This window comes from Protopterus annectens, chromosome 10.part0 (assembly GCF_019279795.1).
Source record: "Protopterus annectens isolate FY-2018-M chromosome 10.part0, PAN1.0, whole genome shotgun sequence".
In the NCBI taxonomy this organism is placed as follows: domain Eukaryota; kingdom Metazoa; phylum Chordata; order Ceratodontiformes; family Protopteridae; genus Protopterus; species Protopterus annectens.
Genome location: NC_056744.1, coordinates 36,457,037 through 36,474,932, shown reverse-complemented (window position 1 = coordinate 36,474,932; position 17,896 = coordinate 36,457,037). Strand labels below are relative to the sequence as shown.

The 17,896-nt window shown below is 39.4% G+C and overlaps 1 protein-coding gene across 1 annotated transcript in view; it reads left to right on the top strand.

Moving 5' to 3' along the window:
• Positions 1 to 1,799: 1,799 nt before the first annotated feature.
• The window catches only part of LOC122812772 (fatty acid-binding protein 1, liver-like), a 28,100-nt gene continuing 12,003 nt past the window's right edge, over positions 1,800 to 17,896 (top strand). The window contains exon 1 of the mRNA XM_044084846.1: positions 1,800 to 1,923. Within this exon, the coding sequence (XP_043940781.1) occupies positions 1,857 to 1,923 (67 nt within the window). The 5' untranslated portion in view covers positions 1,800 to 1,856. The remainder of the gene's footprint in view (positions 1,924 to 17,896) is intronic.

Below are 17,896 nucleotides of genomic sequence, written 5' to 3'. Positions count from 1 at the left end.
TATGAATTGTATGCACTGATTGTTAGGCAGTAGTTAATGTTAAGGATCTTGTGCATGTTATATGGCATCTTAGGCATACACATAGCTTCCTGCAATGAAGTCTGATGTGGTAGGATATTGTACTATGCATGTTCTTGTGATGCAGGATGACAATTTATGTTGTGATCTGTGTGACTAGGGCTATGGCATGATAATGCATATTGTTCAGTGCATGTGCCTCAGCTCTTCCTTTTCCTGCATTCTTACATATAATTAGACTTCCTCAGGATTTCTTACATAACTGTAATCCAACATCCCACATAACATCACTAACAAATAAGAAATTATCTAGAGCTTGTCATTATGACAGGACATGCTGAAGGCTACTCTAAGAGGATCTCCAATGCACACCAAGCTGTGTAATCAGTCTGCAGAAGTTTTCACTATGCACTCTATAGCGTTATTGTAACTCACTGCTCAGAATGTCAGAAGAATCATTAATGATCTGCAACCATCATGGGTGGATCTACCTCACGTTTATCTGTGCATCCTGAAACATACTATTGTTGTCATTGCATATTTTGATGGCCAGAAACATACTGTCATTGGTAATAAGCACTATGTATACCCAATTTCTTTTTACTGAGGCATAATGCCTTTTCTTGCTATGTGGTGTATTCCAGTACAATATGCAATGTGTTTTCACATTTCCAAAATGGGGAATTAAAGGCATGAAACAACATATCCAAAACACATCTGTATTTTTGTACAGTCGTGACATGTGCTGGTGTGTGTCTCTCTCTCTCTCTCTGTCTCTATCTCTCACACACACAGACACACACACACACACACACACACACACACACACACACACACACACACACACACACACACACAGACACACACACACACACACACACACACACTAAAATGTTCTGTACATTCAGTTGTACTCGTATAGCTGTTTCTGTCCACCCTTATCTATGCATCTCTGAAAAAACAAAACAAAAGGAATCCATTTTAATTCTGGATGCCTGCAAAAATGTTGTCCAGTTATCTAAAATGATAAAACAAAGTAATGTCCTTTCTAAAGGAACAGAGAGGAGTGAAGTACAGGATGAGGTATATATGATGCCACCAACACTGATGCTACAGTAATTGATCATGTTTCTTCTGATTCAGTGTCGATTCTACCAAAAATAACTCACTGAACACTACACTAAAAGGAAGTGGTTAGAGGTTTGCTGTATACAGCAGATGCTGATCCTGCTGCTTCACTTCACTGTGGTGTATGAGCACTTCACACTATCTACCCCCCTACTATCACTGCAACCCATGTCTGATTCACTTTTGTCCATTACTAATACAATGTGCTTGTCAGCTTCCATTCTTCCCTGGCGTGATATGCTTGAATCTGTATCTGCCCCTTTCTGAGGTACCTGGTTTACTTCTTTCCACGTGTATTCTATTGCATATGTCTGGGGCAGCCTCCCTCCACCTTTCTCTCAGGACTTTGTACCATCACCACATGGTCTGACAGCCAGTTATTTGTTAAATTAGCTTTACATTTAGAAATGCAATCAACTAACATGTAGAATGACTTAATCTTTATAATACTGACTTCATGGTTCTTAATGTCCTCCTATCTATACTAGTAATTACAATGATCAAACAGTTTAATACTGTCGGGGACAAAGGTATAATTTATTTAGTTACTGAGTAACACAAATGAAAGGTAGTGCATGGACTCTGCCCTGATGGTGAGATAAGAAATTCTTTATTAGAGCAGAGGTGTAACTCTCCATCACTCGGCCTGGTACTGCTTCTTTTCACATAATCATCTGCATAAGAAGGAATCGCTTCAGACTTTCTGCACCATGGCATTCACTGGCAAATATGAAATGGAATCCCAGGAGAACTTTGAACAATTTATGAAGATTGCTGGTAAGCTGGTTGAGAGAGTGACATGTTGCCAAGGAAACTACTGTACACAGAAAGCAGTAGGAGTTTTTTGTTTTTTTTTGAAGTTTAATGTACACTGCTGTGCTCTTACAGCTATGCAATTTATTTATTATGTGCAAGACCTACTATATTGTGATAGTAAGCAGTGGGAGAAGCTTGATGTTTGCCTCTTGTTTAATATATGTGATAGTTAGGTATGCATCTTACAAATGTGCTTGCGGATTAGTTGTCATGAATGCAAACAGAATAGTTTAGGGAGTGGAGGATGAGGTTCAAACAGTGGGTCTGCTGACACCTGCATGTAGAGCTCACATTGACAATAGGCAACATATCTAAATCCCACCTTAGTAAAAAGCCCACATCTAAACACCACCCCGCTAATGGAAATCACATTGAAACACTACCATAATAAAGGGTTACATCTAAAAGTGGCCTTAGAAAACCACATTGAAAAGTAAGTGAAGTAAATTAAGCACATCTAAACCCTACCTCAGTGATGGTGGTCATCTAAGTAGCACCTACAATTCTTTGGCTGCTAAAATCTCTAAAGGAAAAATACATGCTTGTAAATGCAGCATCTTCAACTTCTTCAGCAGAGGACTGAATCACAACTGACACCTGTCTTGTTACTTGTTCAGCCTTTCCAGATCCTTCCTTAGAATCTGATCCCCATCCTCCAATGTTGCACCTAAAATTGTGCCATCATCAAGCAACCTGAGCCTATTTTCTCTTTCCTCAGCTATGTCAGAAATGAATGCAGTGAAGTGTTGTACCCAGGACTGACCACTGTGATACTTCAGTATGTTTTTCTTTTCTTTTCTTTATTCCAGCATCATTGCCCTCACCACAAACCTTTGTGTTCCTACCCCTTTAACCATGCAGCTATCCAGTTTATCTGTTTTAATTTTAACTCTCAGCATCTTCAATTGTCTTAGTAACTTCCTGTGTAGGACCAAGTGAAAGGCCTCAGTGAAGTCCAGGTAGATCACTTTTACTGGTACTCTTCTGTTAAGTTCTCCTGTAAGCTAGTTATAAAACTGGATAACATCTGATTGACAGTCCCTTCCTTCAAGAACCCTTGGTGGTTCTTGTGCTGGACACCTTTGTCTTCTTGGACAGCAACAAGTCTTTTACTCAGGATGCATGCATCCATATATGTGTGCATATGTGTGTGTGTGTGTGTGTGTGTGTGTGTGTGTGTGTGTGTGTGTGTGTGTGTGTGTGTGTGTGCGTGTGTGTGTGTGTCTGTACGTGTATGTACCTGTGTATCTTTGCGTTTATTTATTTATTGCTAACCAAACTAGAGCACTGACCCATATGCACCTTCTTTCAGACTCATCATGGGAGGACTGTATGGATAAGTGACTTATTTAAAGTCACACAGCAGGTAAATCAAAGCTGTGAGAATCAAACCCTGGACCACAGGAAGCAGCTTTACAGCTCATAGCTTTAAATCCTGTGTGTTAACAGCCATATTTCCTCCACAATTGTTCCTGCTATGCCTGTTAGGCTAATTTTCTAGTAGTTCCCCAGATTTGTCCATGCCCCCCCCCCCCTGGTTCTTGTAAAATGGTATTTGATGTGCAGTCTCTGTCTCCACACCTCAGGCATTTTGCCTTCGGTCAATGACCTGCATAGGCCCTCCATCAGGGGATCTGTAGCACATTGGCCAGCTTCTTGCAGGCCCTGGAAGACAATCCTCCTGACCACTGTCTTTTATTCTTTCTAAAGGCAGCCAGTTACTTCTCCACCTTCAGTCTGCCCAGCCTGGCTTCTTATCACTGTTTTAATCTCTGATCCACATTCCACAAGCATGATGCCCTCCTGTTTCTAATTTTTTTATTTTGTGAAAAATGAAGCAAAGTTTTCATGCAGTACCTCTGCTTTTTCCCACTCGTCCATGATCTCCCTCACATCTGTGTTCAGGCTAATTAGGTATGTCATCCCTTCCTATTTTCTGCCATATTCCTTTGAAAATCATTTGCTGTCCTTCTTGGCCCCACCTGCCAACCCCATTTCAAATAGTGCCTTTTTAGCCATCAGATATTTTCTTGAACTTCTGCATGCTTACTTTGGGCCCCTTCATCTCTACGTCCCTTTCTTTCCACTTCTGTACCCTGTGTTTTAGAGTAATTAATAGTCTCACATTCCTTAGAATTTCAACAAGTACCCATTGGTGCCAACATGCACCACAACATTCATGCTCCCCTTCACCTTGTTGACCACCTTGGTTACCTTATCCCATGCCTTTTCAAATCTAAGCTCAAGACTGGCTTCATTGTAATGTGATCTGAGCCTTGCTCTTTGCCAGAACTCTTAATACACCTGAGAACAGAGTGTCCAGGTACCCAGCATTCTCTCCTGTCTCCACTGCAGCTATTGCCTTCTTCACTTCCTGCATTGTGCCATTACACTTCCTGGTTGCAACCATATAGTTCAATTGCTATGTGCAAGAATTCTGGACAAAGCTGAAAATAATGGGGGGGGGGGTGAGGGGTTGGGGGTGGGAGGTCGGTTGAGACACAGGCCCAAAATCAGGGACAGATTTTAAATATTGCTCATAAACTTAGTAAGTTGCTATAATAACAAGTCTTGCAATTAGCATGCATTTGAAGAACTCTGAAAACTTAAGTCTGTTTGTCATTATCTAGTGAATTCAGTCCTCGATGCCAGAAAAAAAACACATATTTTTTTTTTATGGGGAACAGACCAACAATATGAGAACAAAATCTGGACATTCTGTGAAATTCTGGGCAGTTGAGAGGTACGGTTGCAAACTTTTCCCATCTGGTTTACCACCCACAGTTGTCCTCACAGACTGTGCTGTTGGCCTCCTGCTACATTGTACCTTTTCTACTTCCCATTGCTTCAGTATTTTTCCTAAAGTCTTTCCACTTTCCCAACTCTTTCAATCTCTACCTCTGTCATCTGACAGAGGGACCCTCCCTGTCATGATAGCCCCTGTTTAGCCAGCTCAGTCATTTTCTCTTTCTCTCTCCTTTCATCACGTGTTGCTGCTCTCTGAACCTGCCCTTGCACCCTGGTTTCCTTATCTTAGTTCTCTGTCTCATGACTGTAATCTCTCTCTTTTACTCTTCCCCGATCAAGTTGCCCATATTCCTGTGACAACCTCTCTCCACGTTCTACTATCCTCTTCCTTCCTTCCTTCCTTCCTTCCCCTTTCATTTCCCCACCATATCCTATTCACTGGCCTCTTCTTGTCTTCTGTTCATGCTTGCTCTGTTCTGTCTCAGCTGACTAGTCAATCCGCTACCATCTCCATCTTCGCTGCGCTCTACCCCTGATGCTCTTCATTCTTAAACAATGTTTGGCTGGGATGTCCTCAGTGTGCAGTTTGAATTTTACTTTTTTAATTGGAAGTTCTTGTTTCCTCAAACGTTTCAGACAGCCTTCCCATTAAAATCTCAAGACTAGCACTGCTAAATCCTGAGACAGTGAAAAACAAAAAAGACCAAAAATACAGGATGAGAAAAGTCAATAGCAAACAATTTCCTTCTTCTTTAAACTTTTTTTTTTGTTTTTTGCAAGTCCCTTTGCAGCACCCAAGCTTATATTTACCAACTCCAAGATCACAGTACCTCAGAGAAGAGGAATTATTATAATAAATGGCAATCGTGGATTTACTATATACAAGTCCATATTTTTAGCCATTTATTCTCCACATTTTGAGACACAACTATGTGTGTTCCAAGATTTTAAATTGTTACCTTCCAGATGCATGCTATCAGAAAAAAATGACAGTGATAAATTCTGCTAAGGTAAGTGTTTGTGTGTGTGAGTGTGTGTGTGTGTGTGTGTGTGTGTGTGTGTGTGTGTGTGTGTGTGTGTGTGTGTGTGTGTGTGTGTGTTTATGTCACTATGCCCCTATGATAGACTATCATCCATTCAGGATTGGATCCTGCCCTGTGTGTCTGTTACTTGCTGGAATAGGATTTAGCTTCCCATGACCCTGAACTGGATGAATGCAGACATATACAATGGATAAATGAATGGAGAATGGCAAAATGGTTTTAAATGAAGATAGATTTAATTAAGCAAGAAGGTACTAGTCAGAGTGCTCCACTGTGTAGGTACATCTTTCCTTGAGTGGGTCAGATTATGCAGCAAAGATGAGAGTGCTGGCCTTCAAGGAATATTATTACTGCCCAGTAACATACAATCACAGACTGCCTCTTTATTGTTATATTAATTAGTTAGAATAATAATAACAATAACAATATTATATTTTCATATGGCTTACCTAAACAGTACAATGAGATGTTGCTTATTGTCATTACTGTGCAAGAGGCTTATTAGCCAGTCAAGTGTTTTAGGTTTGCATATCCATCGTATAACCAAAACGTTTCAAGAGCATTACATATTACCAACCCTAAGAATGACAATCACCTGTAGGAGATGTCACCTTTTGGAAACACTAAATGTGGAGGAGTGTCCATATTCAGCAAGGATATTCACACCTCCAGGCTAGTTGCCCAACACAGTGCATCTGAAATTCTCCAGGTGCAACTAACACTATGTAAGACTGTAATCCAAATTGCAGCTTGCTTGCTACAGATCCCCCACCATGCCCCAAGATTCTCACTACACCTTTCTAAACATACTGAAAAATATTAAGATACAACCAAACACCCTAATACTGGGTAATTTCAACTACCCTGCCATTAACTGGGAAAACTACTCAGGTACCAACACCTTTTCCCAATGGTTCTTGGAATTCACAAATTCCAACTCTCTGGATCAACTAATCCATTGTCCTACCAAGGGCTCCAGTATCCTAGACCTGGTCATTACCAACATGGGAGAAAGATGCTCCACACCAGTGGTCACCCTCTCATTGGTCAGGTCTGACCATACGCAAATCACCCTTGACACCCACATCCCACCCCCACCCCCCCAGTAAGGAAACCTCCGTAAAAAACTTCTCCAAAGCCAACTTCATGCTACTTAAGTCAGAAGTGACAAACTTCATGGTACCCATGCAGACGGGAGCTGAAAGTTTGACTGCTGAATCCTACACTAAGGCACTGTATGAGTACATCCACTCATGCATGAATCGTGCCATCCCAAATAGAACCAAGACAATCTCCTCCAAAAAAGGAAGCCAATCTGGTGGTCCCCTGCCATAAACAAACTATACAACAGAAGGAAGAAACTGTTGCAGAAAAGAGGAAAATCTCAGGATGCAAAAAACTCCCTTACCAGCCTCAGTAAGAAGCTGAGATCCCTCATAAAATCCGCCAAAGCTAGTTACGAGAATAAAATTGCCAAAGATTCCAAAGGCAACCACAAGGCATTCTATAGTTATGTCAAGAATCTAAATGGCAATGTTCAGATCTGCTCTGAGCTACAACAGAATGGCATTAAATATACTGATCCCAAGGATATTACCAATATCCTGGCAGATTGATTTAGTGCCAACTTCATCCCCCTCTCACCCCCTAAAGGGCCCATCTCAATACCAAAAGATTGCCAAATTCTGGTAATCATGGCCACACAGGTAGAAATCGCACTCTCCAAAGCTAAGAATACAGCATCCATGGGACCAGATGACATCCTGGGCTGTGTATTACATGAACTACAAAATGAACTGACACCTCACCTAAGTGTCATGTTTAATCATAGCCTCACCTTAGGCTTCATGCCCACTGAGTGGCACACAGCTACAGTTATCCCGCTCCACAAGGGAGGATCCGCCTTGGATCCCGGGAACTATCGCCCCATCAGTCTGACGAGCCTGATCTGCAAGGGCACGGAACGCATTATCATGGAACTTATAAACAAAGACATTGGCAACCTTCAAACACTGGACCCCACCCAGTTTGGGTTAGTGAAGGGCCGATCTTGTCTCCTGAACCTGAATGACTTCTTTGAATCAGTTTCCAGAGCTATGGACGAGGGTAAGGCAGTTCACACAGCCGATCTGGACCTCGCTAAGGCCTTCAACACCATCCCCCACTCTGGAATCATAGATAAATTTACTAAGCTGGGCATAAATCCCTACATCACTTGATGGGTTGCCAACTGGTTTACTGACAGAACCCAGACTGTAAAAGAAGCCTACTCCAAATCTATTTCCAGACAAGTGACAAGTGGAGTACCTTAGGGTTCAGACCTAGAACCACTCTTGTTCAGCATCTACTTCTCTGAAGTACAGGCCAACACTAAGGGACTCTGGCTAGCAAAGTTTGCAGATGACTGCAAACTGGGAGCCATTATTGAATCCCCAAATGATGTGGGTATTCTACAAAAGGGCCTTAAAGAAACAGATGCTTGGTACCAGAGCCATGGGCTCAAGCTTAATGCCAAGAAATGTATAGTTATCCCCTTTGGGAAAAACATGTACCCATGAATTACCACATAGGTGGCAGTACACTAAACACTGAAAGTGTGATGAGAGACTTAGGGACACAGTCTGACAGTGGTCTCACCTTCTATAACCACATTGCCACAACAGACAGGAAATTCTTCTATGTGGCACACCTCATCACTAAGGGCTTTTCATCCAGAAAAAAGGAGGTCATTGTCCCACTGTACTCATCCCTCATTAGACCCATTATAGAGTACAACACCCCATTTGGTAAGTATCTCACAAGACATCTGCAACAGCTGGAAAGGCCGCAGAAATACCTCATTAAAAGAATCACAGGCCCAAAGCAGATGCCCTATGCTGACCGCCTAAAAAACTCCAGCTATACTCTGTGGCATATCGTCTACTCAGAGACGATCTCTGTTTAACATACAAGGCCATGTCAAACCCTGAGCTGTTGGACATGCTCCACTTAAAGAAATCCCAATCCCTCAGAGCCACATGCTCCAGGGATCTAAACCTTGTCATCACAATGAACAAAACATGCTGGAGGGATAGGTTCCTGACCCAGAGACTCCCATACTCTGGGATAGACTGCCCATACATTTCAAGCAGAGTGCCTCCTTGGCCCTCTTCAAAAAGAACCTTGATGATTGGATGGGAGATAGGAAATTCACCTCGGGGATCACGTCAATCGCCCTGCTAGACAGGGGTCCAGGGAAGTAAATACTGTGGGAAGAAATATCCAGGGAATTGTTTGGCTAGGCTTGTATAGGCCCTAGAGCGATAGCCTAGTACCAACCTATGAACCTATTTAATAAGATAGTGGAGGGTGAAATAGACTCAGTATGGCAGGAACTGTGCTTTAAGTCCAAAAATAAAAGCTGCAGTGCAGCTGTGCAAGGCAAACTAGGATATTATATACCATGAAAACAAGACCATAATGAATATTATCCACTTTGCCCTCTAAAATATTCATAGCAATCACATTCTCCTCTGCCTGATGCAAATTTCACATAGTTTTCAAGAGAAGGGCACAAGAATAAAAGTTAGCTTCTCTGGATTACAAAAGGTGCTCATAGTGTCCTGTGCATGACTCCTACTTGTCAACTCGTGCCCGACCCACCATCCTGCCTCATGGTACATTTTATGCCTGGTATTCTAGATGTGGAGCTGTGTGCCTGTTATTGTGCCCTGTATTTTGTTCACTCCATCAGAGGTTCTTCCTTGTGATCGATCCATTTCTGAATGATAACACAATGATGTCCCACCTAGTTGTTAGGGTGCAAATGCAATGGAAGTAGCAAAGGACACATTTATTTCTAGTTAATGGTTACCTTTCCATATGATGTGACTATAATACAGGATAGGAAATAGAGAATGTGATACTTACAAATAAACACTTTGACTCAATAAAAAAGAGCCATCAGCTAAATTAGATAGATAAACCTGCACATAAAACAATCTAAGTAAACAGTGTAGATAATTTAAATAACAGATGGTGGTATCAGGTGGTTGAAATGATTTTAGATCCTGCAATATACATACATAATTGCCTTTACATATCCTTTAAGAGCTTTCACTTTATCTGCCTCTGCTATCATTTCTGTTTATGTATTTAATTAATTTTTGTGAACTGGTTTGGAGATTTTTTCCAACCATGACCCAAGTCAGGTGGGATTACTTCCTAAGACCAGGATTTTTCCAGTTAATGCTTAATAAACTTTCTGTAAAAAGCATGAAAATGAGTTACTGGGATATGCCTTATCCATATTTTTCCCTGACACAAATATGTTAAGTAACATGAAATAAACTGGTAAATCCTGTATAACCTATAACCTGGACTGCTTTGGTGTAGTTATATTATAGCCTCATATGTAATAAAAACCCAACCATACCTCTCAGCTGACAAAAATTTCATAGACTGTCCATCTTTGCTTATTTCTCATCCTTCTATGTTGTACTTTAATTGTGTCATTACCTCCTCATGAGCATTGCCAGGACAATTACCTAAGAAGTAAAATACCTGGAGCCTGAGGAATAATTCTCCTGAATTTCAAGCATGGATGGGTATTGTGACACCCACCACTGCTACCAGTATGTGATGGGCACCAATATGTGTTGTCCCCACCCTGGGCCAGTAATCAAGGAGCCTAAATCCCCACCACTGACACTGGAGAGGGATGTGCACTTGGAATACAAATGGTTACAATCAGTATTTCCAGATGCAGACACCTTTGCATCAAGTACAGTTTCTCTTAAGAGCACACAGGGAACACACTCAGCCCAGGGTCTGGATGTCTCTATATCTGTCTCCCTCTAGATCCCCAATAAGACTGCTACAGCTGTAGGGTTAGGTCATCTGGTTAACCATTGATGTGCCAGTGTCCTCTATTAAAACATATACATTTAATTCAGATACAATAATACATGTACATTTCTATTCGTATCAGCAGGGTGCATTGTTGATTCATTTTAACACAATTAACACAAGCAAAGCTCATAAATTCATTTTCAGCACAAGCATCTGTACAGATCAGGTTGATATACTAATGACATACAATTATTTATAAAATTCCAGCTAGCTGTGCTGGCACAAGTCATACACAATCACTGCCCTACTTCTCCCTGGTGTGGCTGGCAGTACCTCCTATCATCACAGGTATTTACAAACCATGCAAAGTACGAATCAATGAAAAATACCATCTGAAGTCATTTATTTCAGTGCCCAAAAACAAGCATTTCAGGGTTCCTGTGCAGCACGTTATGTAATTAACAAAGGGCTTTTATCTGAGCACCTCACTTCAACTTAGACACAATACCCTTGATGTACTTAATGCATGTATACTATTTGTGAGGTTAGAAGTTATTGGGGTGCATATAAATAGGGTTGCCACCTTTTCAAATGCCCAAAGTGGGACATTTTTCGTAGAAATGTGAAATTTTGCAGAACAAAATATACCCACGGCCAGTGCAAAGTACAGAACTTCACATTTTTTGCACAAATAAAAGTTCATTCTTATAGAATTTGAGCTGCTTATGCTGTTTCATATAGCATTTAGGTGTTTCAGATACAAAATAACTGTTTTATGCAACTATTAAAGACATCTTGGGAAATATTTTTTGTCCTAAAATCTCAGGACATTTGCCATTTTGTAGGGTTTTTTTGCAGGACACAACTACCCAAAGAGGGACTGTCCCTTGCAAAGCAGGGCAGGTGGTAACCCTAAATATAAAGGAGAAATGTAAGCAAACCTGCTGTAGTCCCACTCCACATTGTCAGTGAAGTGCACTTCTTAAACCTGTCTTTATAGGAAATGGGTCAAGTGCGCTTGTTAATCCTGTCTTTACAGGAAATGGGTGAAGTGTGCTTGTTAAACCTGTCTTTACAGGAAATGGGAACAGGACAAGCCAAAATTCATACAGACCCATAAGACTACTTTATTTTTATTTTTGTGGAAAAATAATGGACAATATTGTTGTCAGAACTGGAAAAATAAGACTTGAAACTATATACCAGTATGCATATGCTGAAAGCAGATTAATAACTGCCTGTAACATGATGTTCTTTAACAGCATAATAATAACTATAGACAAAAAAGTGTGTTGTGATGCAATTTATGCAGTGTTATATTTAGCCTTTGATAGATTCATACACAAAACACTGATCAATAAATGACAACAACTAGATATTAATGTAAACTTGGCAAGATGGATAGCTGCATGGCTTTCAGGTATGACATGCCTAGTATGTTACAACAATTGGACAGGTGAAATTCTGGGTTATAGTTGGAATTTCCCACAGCTCATAGGGCTATGCCCTGGACCTATACTTGTTCAGGCTGTATTTTTTGTAATTTATCTTTTTTATCTGAGGTGCTTAGCTATCTGTATGAAGATGGCTTGAAAATGGGAAAACTGCTTATATCTGCTATGGATGGGGCATGCCTGCAAAATAACTTCAATAAGCTGAACAGTTGTGCACAAAATAATAATATTCTTATAAATATAACAAAAACTAAACATAACAAACATTGAAGGGCAGATATTTCATACAGCACACAGTGATTAGAACTGTGGATTCACTTAAGGACCTGGGAATATGGATAGATCCAACTTTGAGTTTTTCTAATCATATTACCAATTGGTTAATGATAGCCATAAAATTATAGAGTGCATAAAAAGATTTATAAAGGCTAGGAACTCAGAAATTATAAAATCAGTGCTTTGTAAGTTACTCTTACCTAAAATTGAGTAATGAATAAGAATGTAAAAACCTTAAAAGAAAACCAGCATTATTATTAAACTGGAATGAGTACAGAGGAAATATACCAAGGGCATCCATGGATGTGAATGTTTAAGTTATAATGAAAGATTGAAATATCTGAACTTATATAATGACTCATATAGAACTTGTGCAATGTATCATATACATATTTAAGAGAAAACCTTATTCAGGTATGGAGAGCATTTAGAGACAGCTACCTCTGTGAATGCTTGTGGTTATAACTCCAAAGTCAGAAACAGAGGTCGAAATCCACCGATGGTAGCCAAATATTTTATTCTTTAACAACAGAATGAGCGCTTTCGCCTTGGATAACAAGACTTCATCAGATATCTCCACATCATTTTACTTGATTATTTATACTGTGTACCATTAATTCAATTAAAATCTAGTTAAAATTTAAAGTCATATAGTACCTTGACAATGCAAGCTCACATAGTGTTTGCGATTTTGGAGTTATTACAATTAATTCATATTCATTATATGGTTTATTGGTTCAAATGCTTGTGGTTATCAAAAGTAGTAGAAAAACATTGGACAACTTATGTAATGTAGGAGATTACATAGGAATGAAAGATGTACTAAATGATTTTCTAAGAATGTAGCTGACACTTGGAATAGACTATCAAATTATATTAAAGCAAGCACTAGTTTAGGTATTGTTAAGAATAACATCGACAGTAATGACAGGAATGATGGTTTTGGCATACTGGCAGGCTAGAAGGGTATTATGGCCTGTGCCTGAATTATTTGTATGTATGTATGTATGTATGTATATGTATGTATATATGGATTCCATACACTTGGTCGAAAATGATTCCAGGCAGTTCACTTCACTGAAAGCTCACTTGGTCGAAGTTCATTTGGTCAGAAATGGAATATAGCCCCTGCCCCACTGCAGTGCAACCCTGGAGTGAGAATATTAAATAAGGGGGGGGGGTGTGGGGGGCACAGTTAATAGTTTTTACTAAACATATATATATATATATATATATATATATATATATATATATATATATATCAATGCATTTCTAATGGATATACCTTCTTATAACAGTGAATATATTAAAATTATATTTATATATATATATATATATATATATATATATATATATATTTATATATATATATATATATAGGTTTACTATCAAAATTGCGACTATCAAAAAACACAAATGTTCGTTTCACTGACCCACACCACCGAACACAGAAACTACCTTGGTCAGTACATCAAACATCATGCTGATTATTCAAATTTGGCATTATTTGACATACTGTGACCCCTGCACCTTACACAACAGTAATGTAAGTTCAGGTTGTCAGCAGTACAAACGTACTGCACAACACTGAACTACATGTTTTTGCAGGGGGGGAAGCTCTCCTTCACCCCATACTCCCTGCAAATTATATATTCCAACTCCGAGATCACATTACAGTGGGGAAAAGGGTACATTTCCTGATCCGCACTGTACTGTGATCTCTTGTAATAAGGTCAACCACATATGTATGAATGCAGAGTGCATTCACTGAATGCGGGGCTCGCACACATGATGGTTTGGTGACATGGATTTAGCCAACCGTAATTCAACATCCCATGGTCAGCAAACCTTCACTCATAACTTTAATGGTAAACCATAGGGTCTATATTATATAGTCGAAGTTTCAAAACTTTGAACCTCACATGAGCGAAGTTCGAAACATCGACTATATAATGCTGTTCTTTCGGCTTTTTCCCTGTAAGGGGTCACCACAGTGGAACTCTGGTCCGCTAATGATTAGCAGTAGATTTTTTTTACGAAATGCCGAGGTGCCAGCTCGACGCCCAACCTTCAATGAAGGCACGCCCATTTACACACGCATGTCTTTCGAACACTACCCAACCGCAGGGAGGACATGCAGACTCCACACAGAAGGCACTCCCAAGCCAAGCTGAGAATCTAATGGGAGAACCTCTTGCTGTGAGGTAACAACGCTACTGCCATACCACCGCTGCATGAAACATTGACTATATAATAAAAAAAAAAAAAAAAAAAAAAAAACTTACCTTACCGCTCTATGCAGGGGGGCAAGCCCTCCCCTGTGCCCCCTACACCTCTCTACTTAAATATACCAACTCTGAGAATGCACTTCAGTGCAGAAAGGGAAAATTTCCCATTCTGCTTGTGAAAAGCCATTGACTTTCACCTTCGACCTTTCCGACATTCGATCATATCATGCCGACCATCTATGATTCAAACATTAGAACGGTCGCTCATCTAATATAGACCCAAACCATATATATATATATATATATATATATATATATATATATATATATATATATGCATGTATGCATGTATTTATGTAAGTGTTGTTGGAACCTTGTGCTATAACAGTTTATAACAGGTTCTGTTAGTTCAACTAACTTACAAAAGTTCGTACTGAATATACAAGTGAAATGTAGCAAGAAAATACTCGGCACCCATGAATGCTGGGTACAATGTCCTTTTAAGTGATGAAAATATTACCCTAGGAAGTATTGCAACTTATACAGGGTAATGCTTAGCTGCCATATTTATGGTATTGTTGAAGGGGTATCCTTTCAGAAATACTAAAACAGCAAGTGTGATGACTATTCTTAGGTTGTTGCCATGCTTACAGTGTTAACCTCTTTTACACTCAAACAGGAAATAACAGAATTGGAAAAGGCACCACCACTTACTACAGAATGCCACACAGTGTAACAACATGTTTTTCACCTGGGCACAGAGTTAGTGTTGCCCTCCTGTGTCCCTCATTATCTGAGGGGACATTCAGCAGTGGACCTTATTATTATCACTACAGCTTCATTTTTTGATGTTCTAGAAGCTTTTGATCCTGCAAGCCATTCATATGAAATCTACAAACCTCATGCTCTTTATTATTTCTTCTCAAGACAACCTCTGGTTTCACAGTTATCTCAAACACAGCAAAAAGGTAAAATGGTTTGCAGTACCTTCTCCACAAATTATCAGTTCTGAAGTATTCCAAATCTTCATTCTAGGGCCTGTGTTATTTATTGGGTATATCAGTACATGGCATCATTGTAGAAACAGTGAGCTGTTTCAGTGGGTGGACATGTTGGCATTAGTTCCACCAGTATAAACCATCAATGTCTATAAGGCTGAAGTATTAACAAGCTTTAGCATCCATCAGTGCAGGATGAGTGCTTAGGGATGATATAAAATCCCAGTGACATCAAATTAATGTTTCTGTACAGCACCTTCCTCAGAGTAGAAATGGGTATGTAATCTATTTTGGATGTGATCAACATCAAAACAGTGACATACATCACATATCTGTCTTGGAATGGAGCCTTAGGCTACTTTAGAACCAAATTTCTTATGGAAGAATTTCTACCAGATGACATTATCATTTCTTGCCCACTGTAGGATGTATACTTGAAGTAGTTATTTCTCTCAGGTACATGTCAGAACTTCAACATTTAGTACCAAATACCTATTTAGATTGCTACACAGAACCAAAGGATACCTCTTTCCAGATGTTTGAAAAGGAACACATCTACCACTCAAAAGATGAGATTATCAAAACCAATGTTTGAAAATATTGTGCTTACAAATATAGTACAGTATAACCCTACTCTGAGAAAATGGTTTCCACTTACTCTGAAATAGCAAGGTCTATCAGAACATCCCACACAGAACGTATCTTAATTGCCTGGATCTGCAAAACACATTCCATGCCACTATCTCTGTTTAGGTCACAGACTGCTTTATCAAATCGCTATGCTGATCAGGCAAACAGTTTAGCATGGGACTTCAAAACTAGGGCATGTCTGTGTTATATAGGCTTCAGCCCTGGGTTATTTAACACATTTAAAAATATGGAGATTCAGCTTGCAGCTGCTACTTATTTAAGCATTTCCTCTGCTATTCTGTTCAAGTTTACAGAAATTATTTGACCATCTTCAGACCAAATGCACCTATAATTGCAGAATTACTCAACTTCTGATTTAATCCATTTCATGTTATTTGAATCCATTGATTTTCTTCTTTTAATTTACATGCCAGAGCAATTGTAGTCATGGTATCTTTGCTTCTTGTCTGCAGATGTAAATTCCATCTATCCTTTTCTTCTAGTAGTGCCTGCCTTATGTTGTCTCTCCCTGTGACTTGACCTTAATGCTTCAATTTCTCTTCCTGTAGGCCCATGCTTGAGAGAATAATCCCTTGTATATTATACAACTTGTAGCTGGTATGGTATCTGATTTTTAATTTGCAATATCCAGTTAGTAGGGCTTCAGTGTTTTTATATATTGAGGGGGAAGCACTCTGTGGACTGGTTTTTACCCCAGCTGTGAGAAAAGGGGAGAGAGTAATTTTTCTAACACTAGTCATTTAGTCAAATCTTGTTCTTATTCTACCAGCTGTTTAGCTGAATACCACTAATATGCAAAAGGTGCCCTTTGATTTAGGGTGTTTGTCTCAAATAAAATGCTATCTTTGTCCCCGATCCATTAGTTATGAGCGTTTGATGCATGTGAGCTGGATGAGTGATACTACAATTTCGCGGCACATAGGTTGCCATGCCATGCACTCTTGGTACAATGTGTACACTTTTGATGGATGTAGATACTCCAGTACTTCCTGGGGTACAGAAGCTACTTGGATGTTCACATTTAATGGTATATGCACACTTTTAATAGCTGCAGACACCCCACTACATCTCAGGGGTACAGATGCAGTCAAGTTGTTTGACATTGTCATTGTACAAATACTATTTTTAGGACACACAAACAGACAGACAAACATGCTGTTCATGTGCTGTTTCTTGAAATATAACTTTATGTTATTAGCTGCAAGCACATGAGGTAAATTGCATTTGGCTTTTATGCCACTTCATGATGAAGAGTTTTGAACAAAGATGGATTCTGAATTACTAAACTCTAAATCTAATTATAGGGGTGTAGAATCTACAAAACTAAGATCAATATGTATACAACTAGTTTAAGACCAGATATACCTTTAGTTTAATTGGCATGACTGTGGAATAAACTTCTTCTGTTTATACAACAAGATAATTCTTTAGCCAATTTAAAACATTTATTAGATGAATGGATGGACCCGGTTGTATACTCCCTTGACCAGGAATCTGTGTTTTAATTTGCCTCTGTTCCATACTCAGTTATCACTGAACTGTGAAGGATTTGAACAGTGCTTTGTTCTGATGGGGAGTGGGCATACAGCAATGATGTGCACTCTATCTGTGCTTAACTCTGACTTCAAATTCATGTTCTGTGTCTACTGTATACACATTTTAATTTGCAGTTGATAAGAACAGGGTACTGAGCTTCATTTCAATAT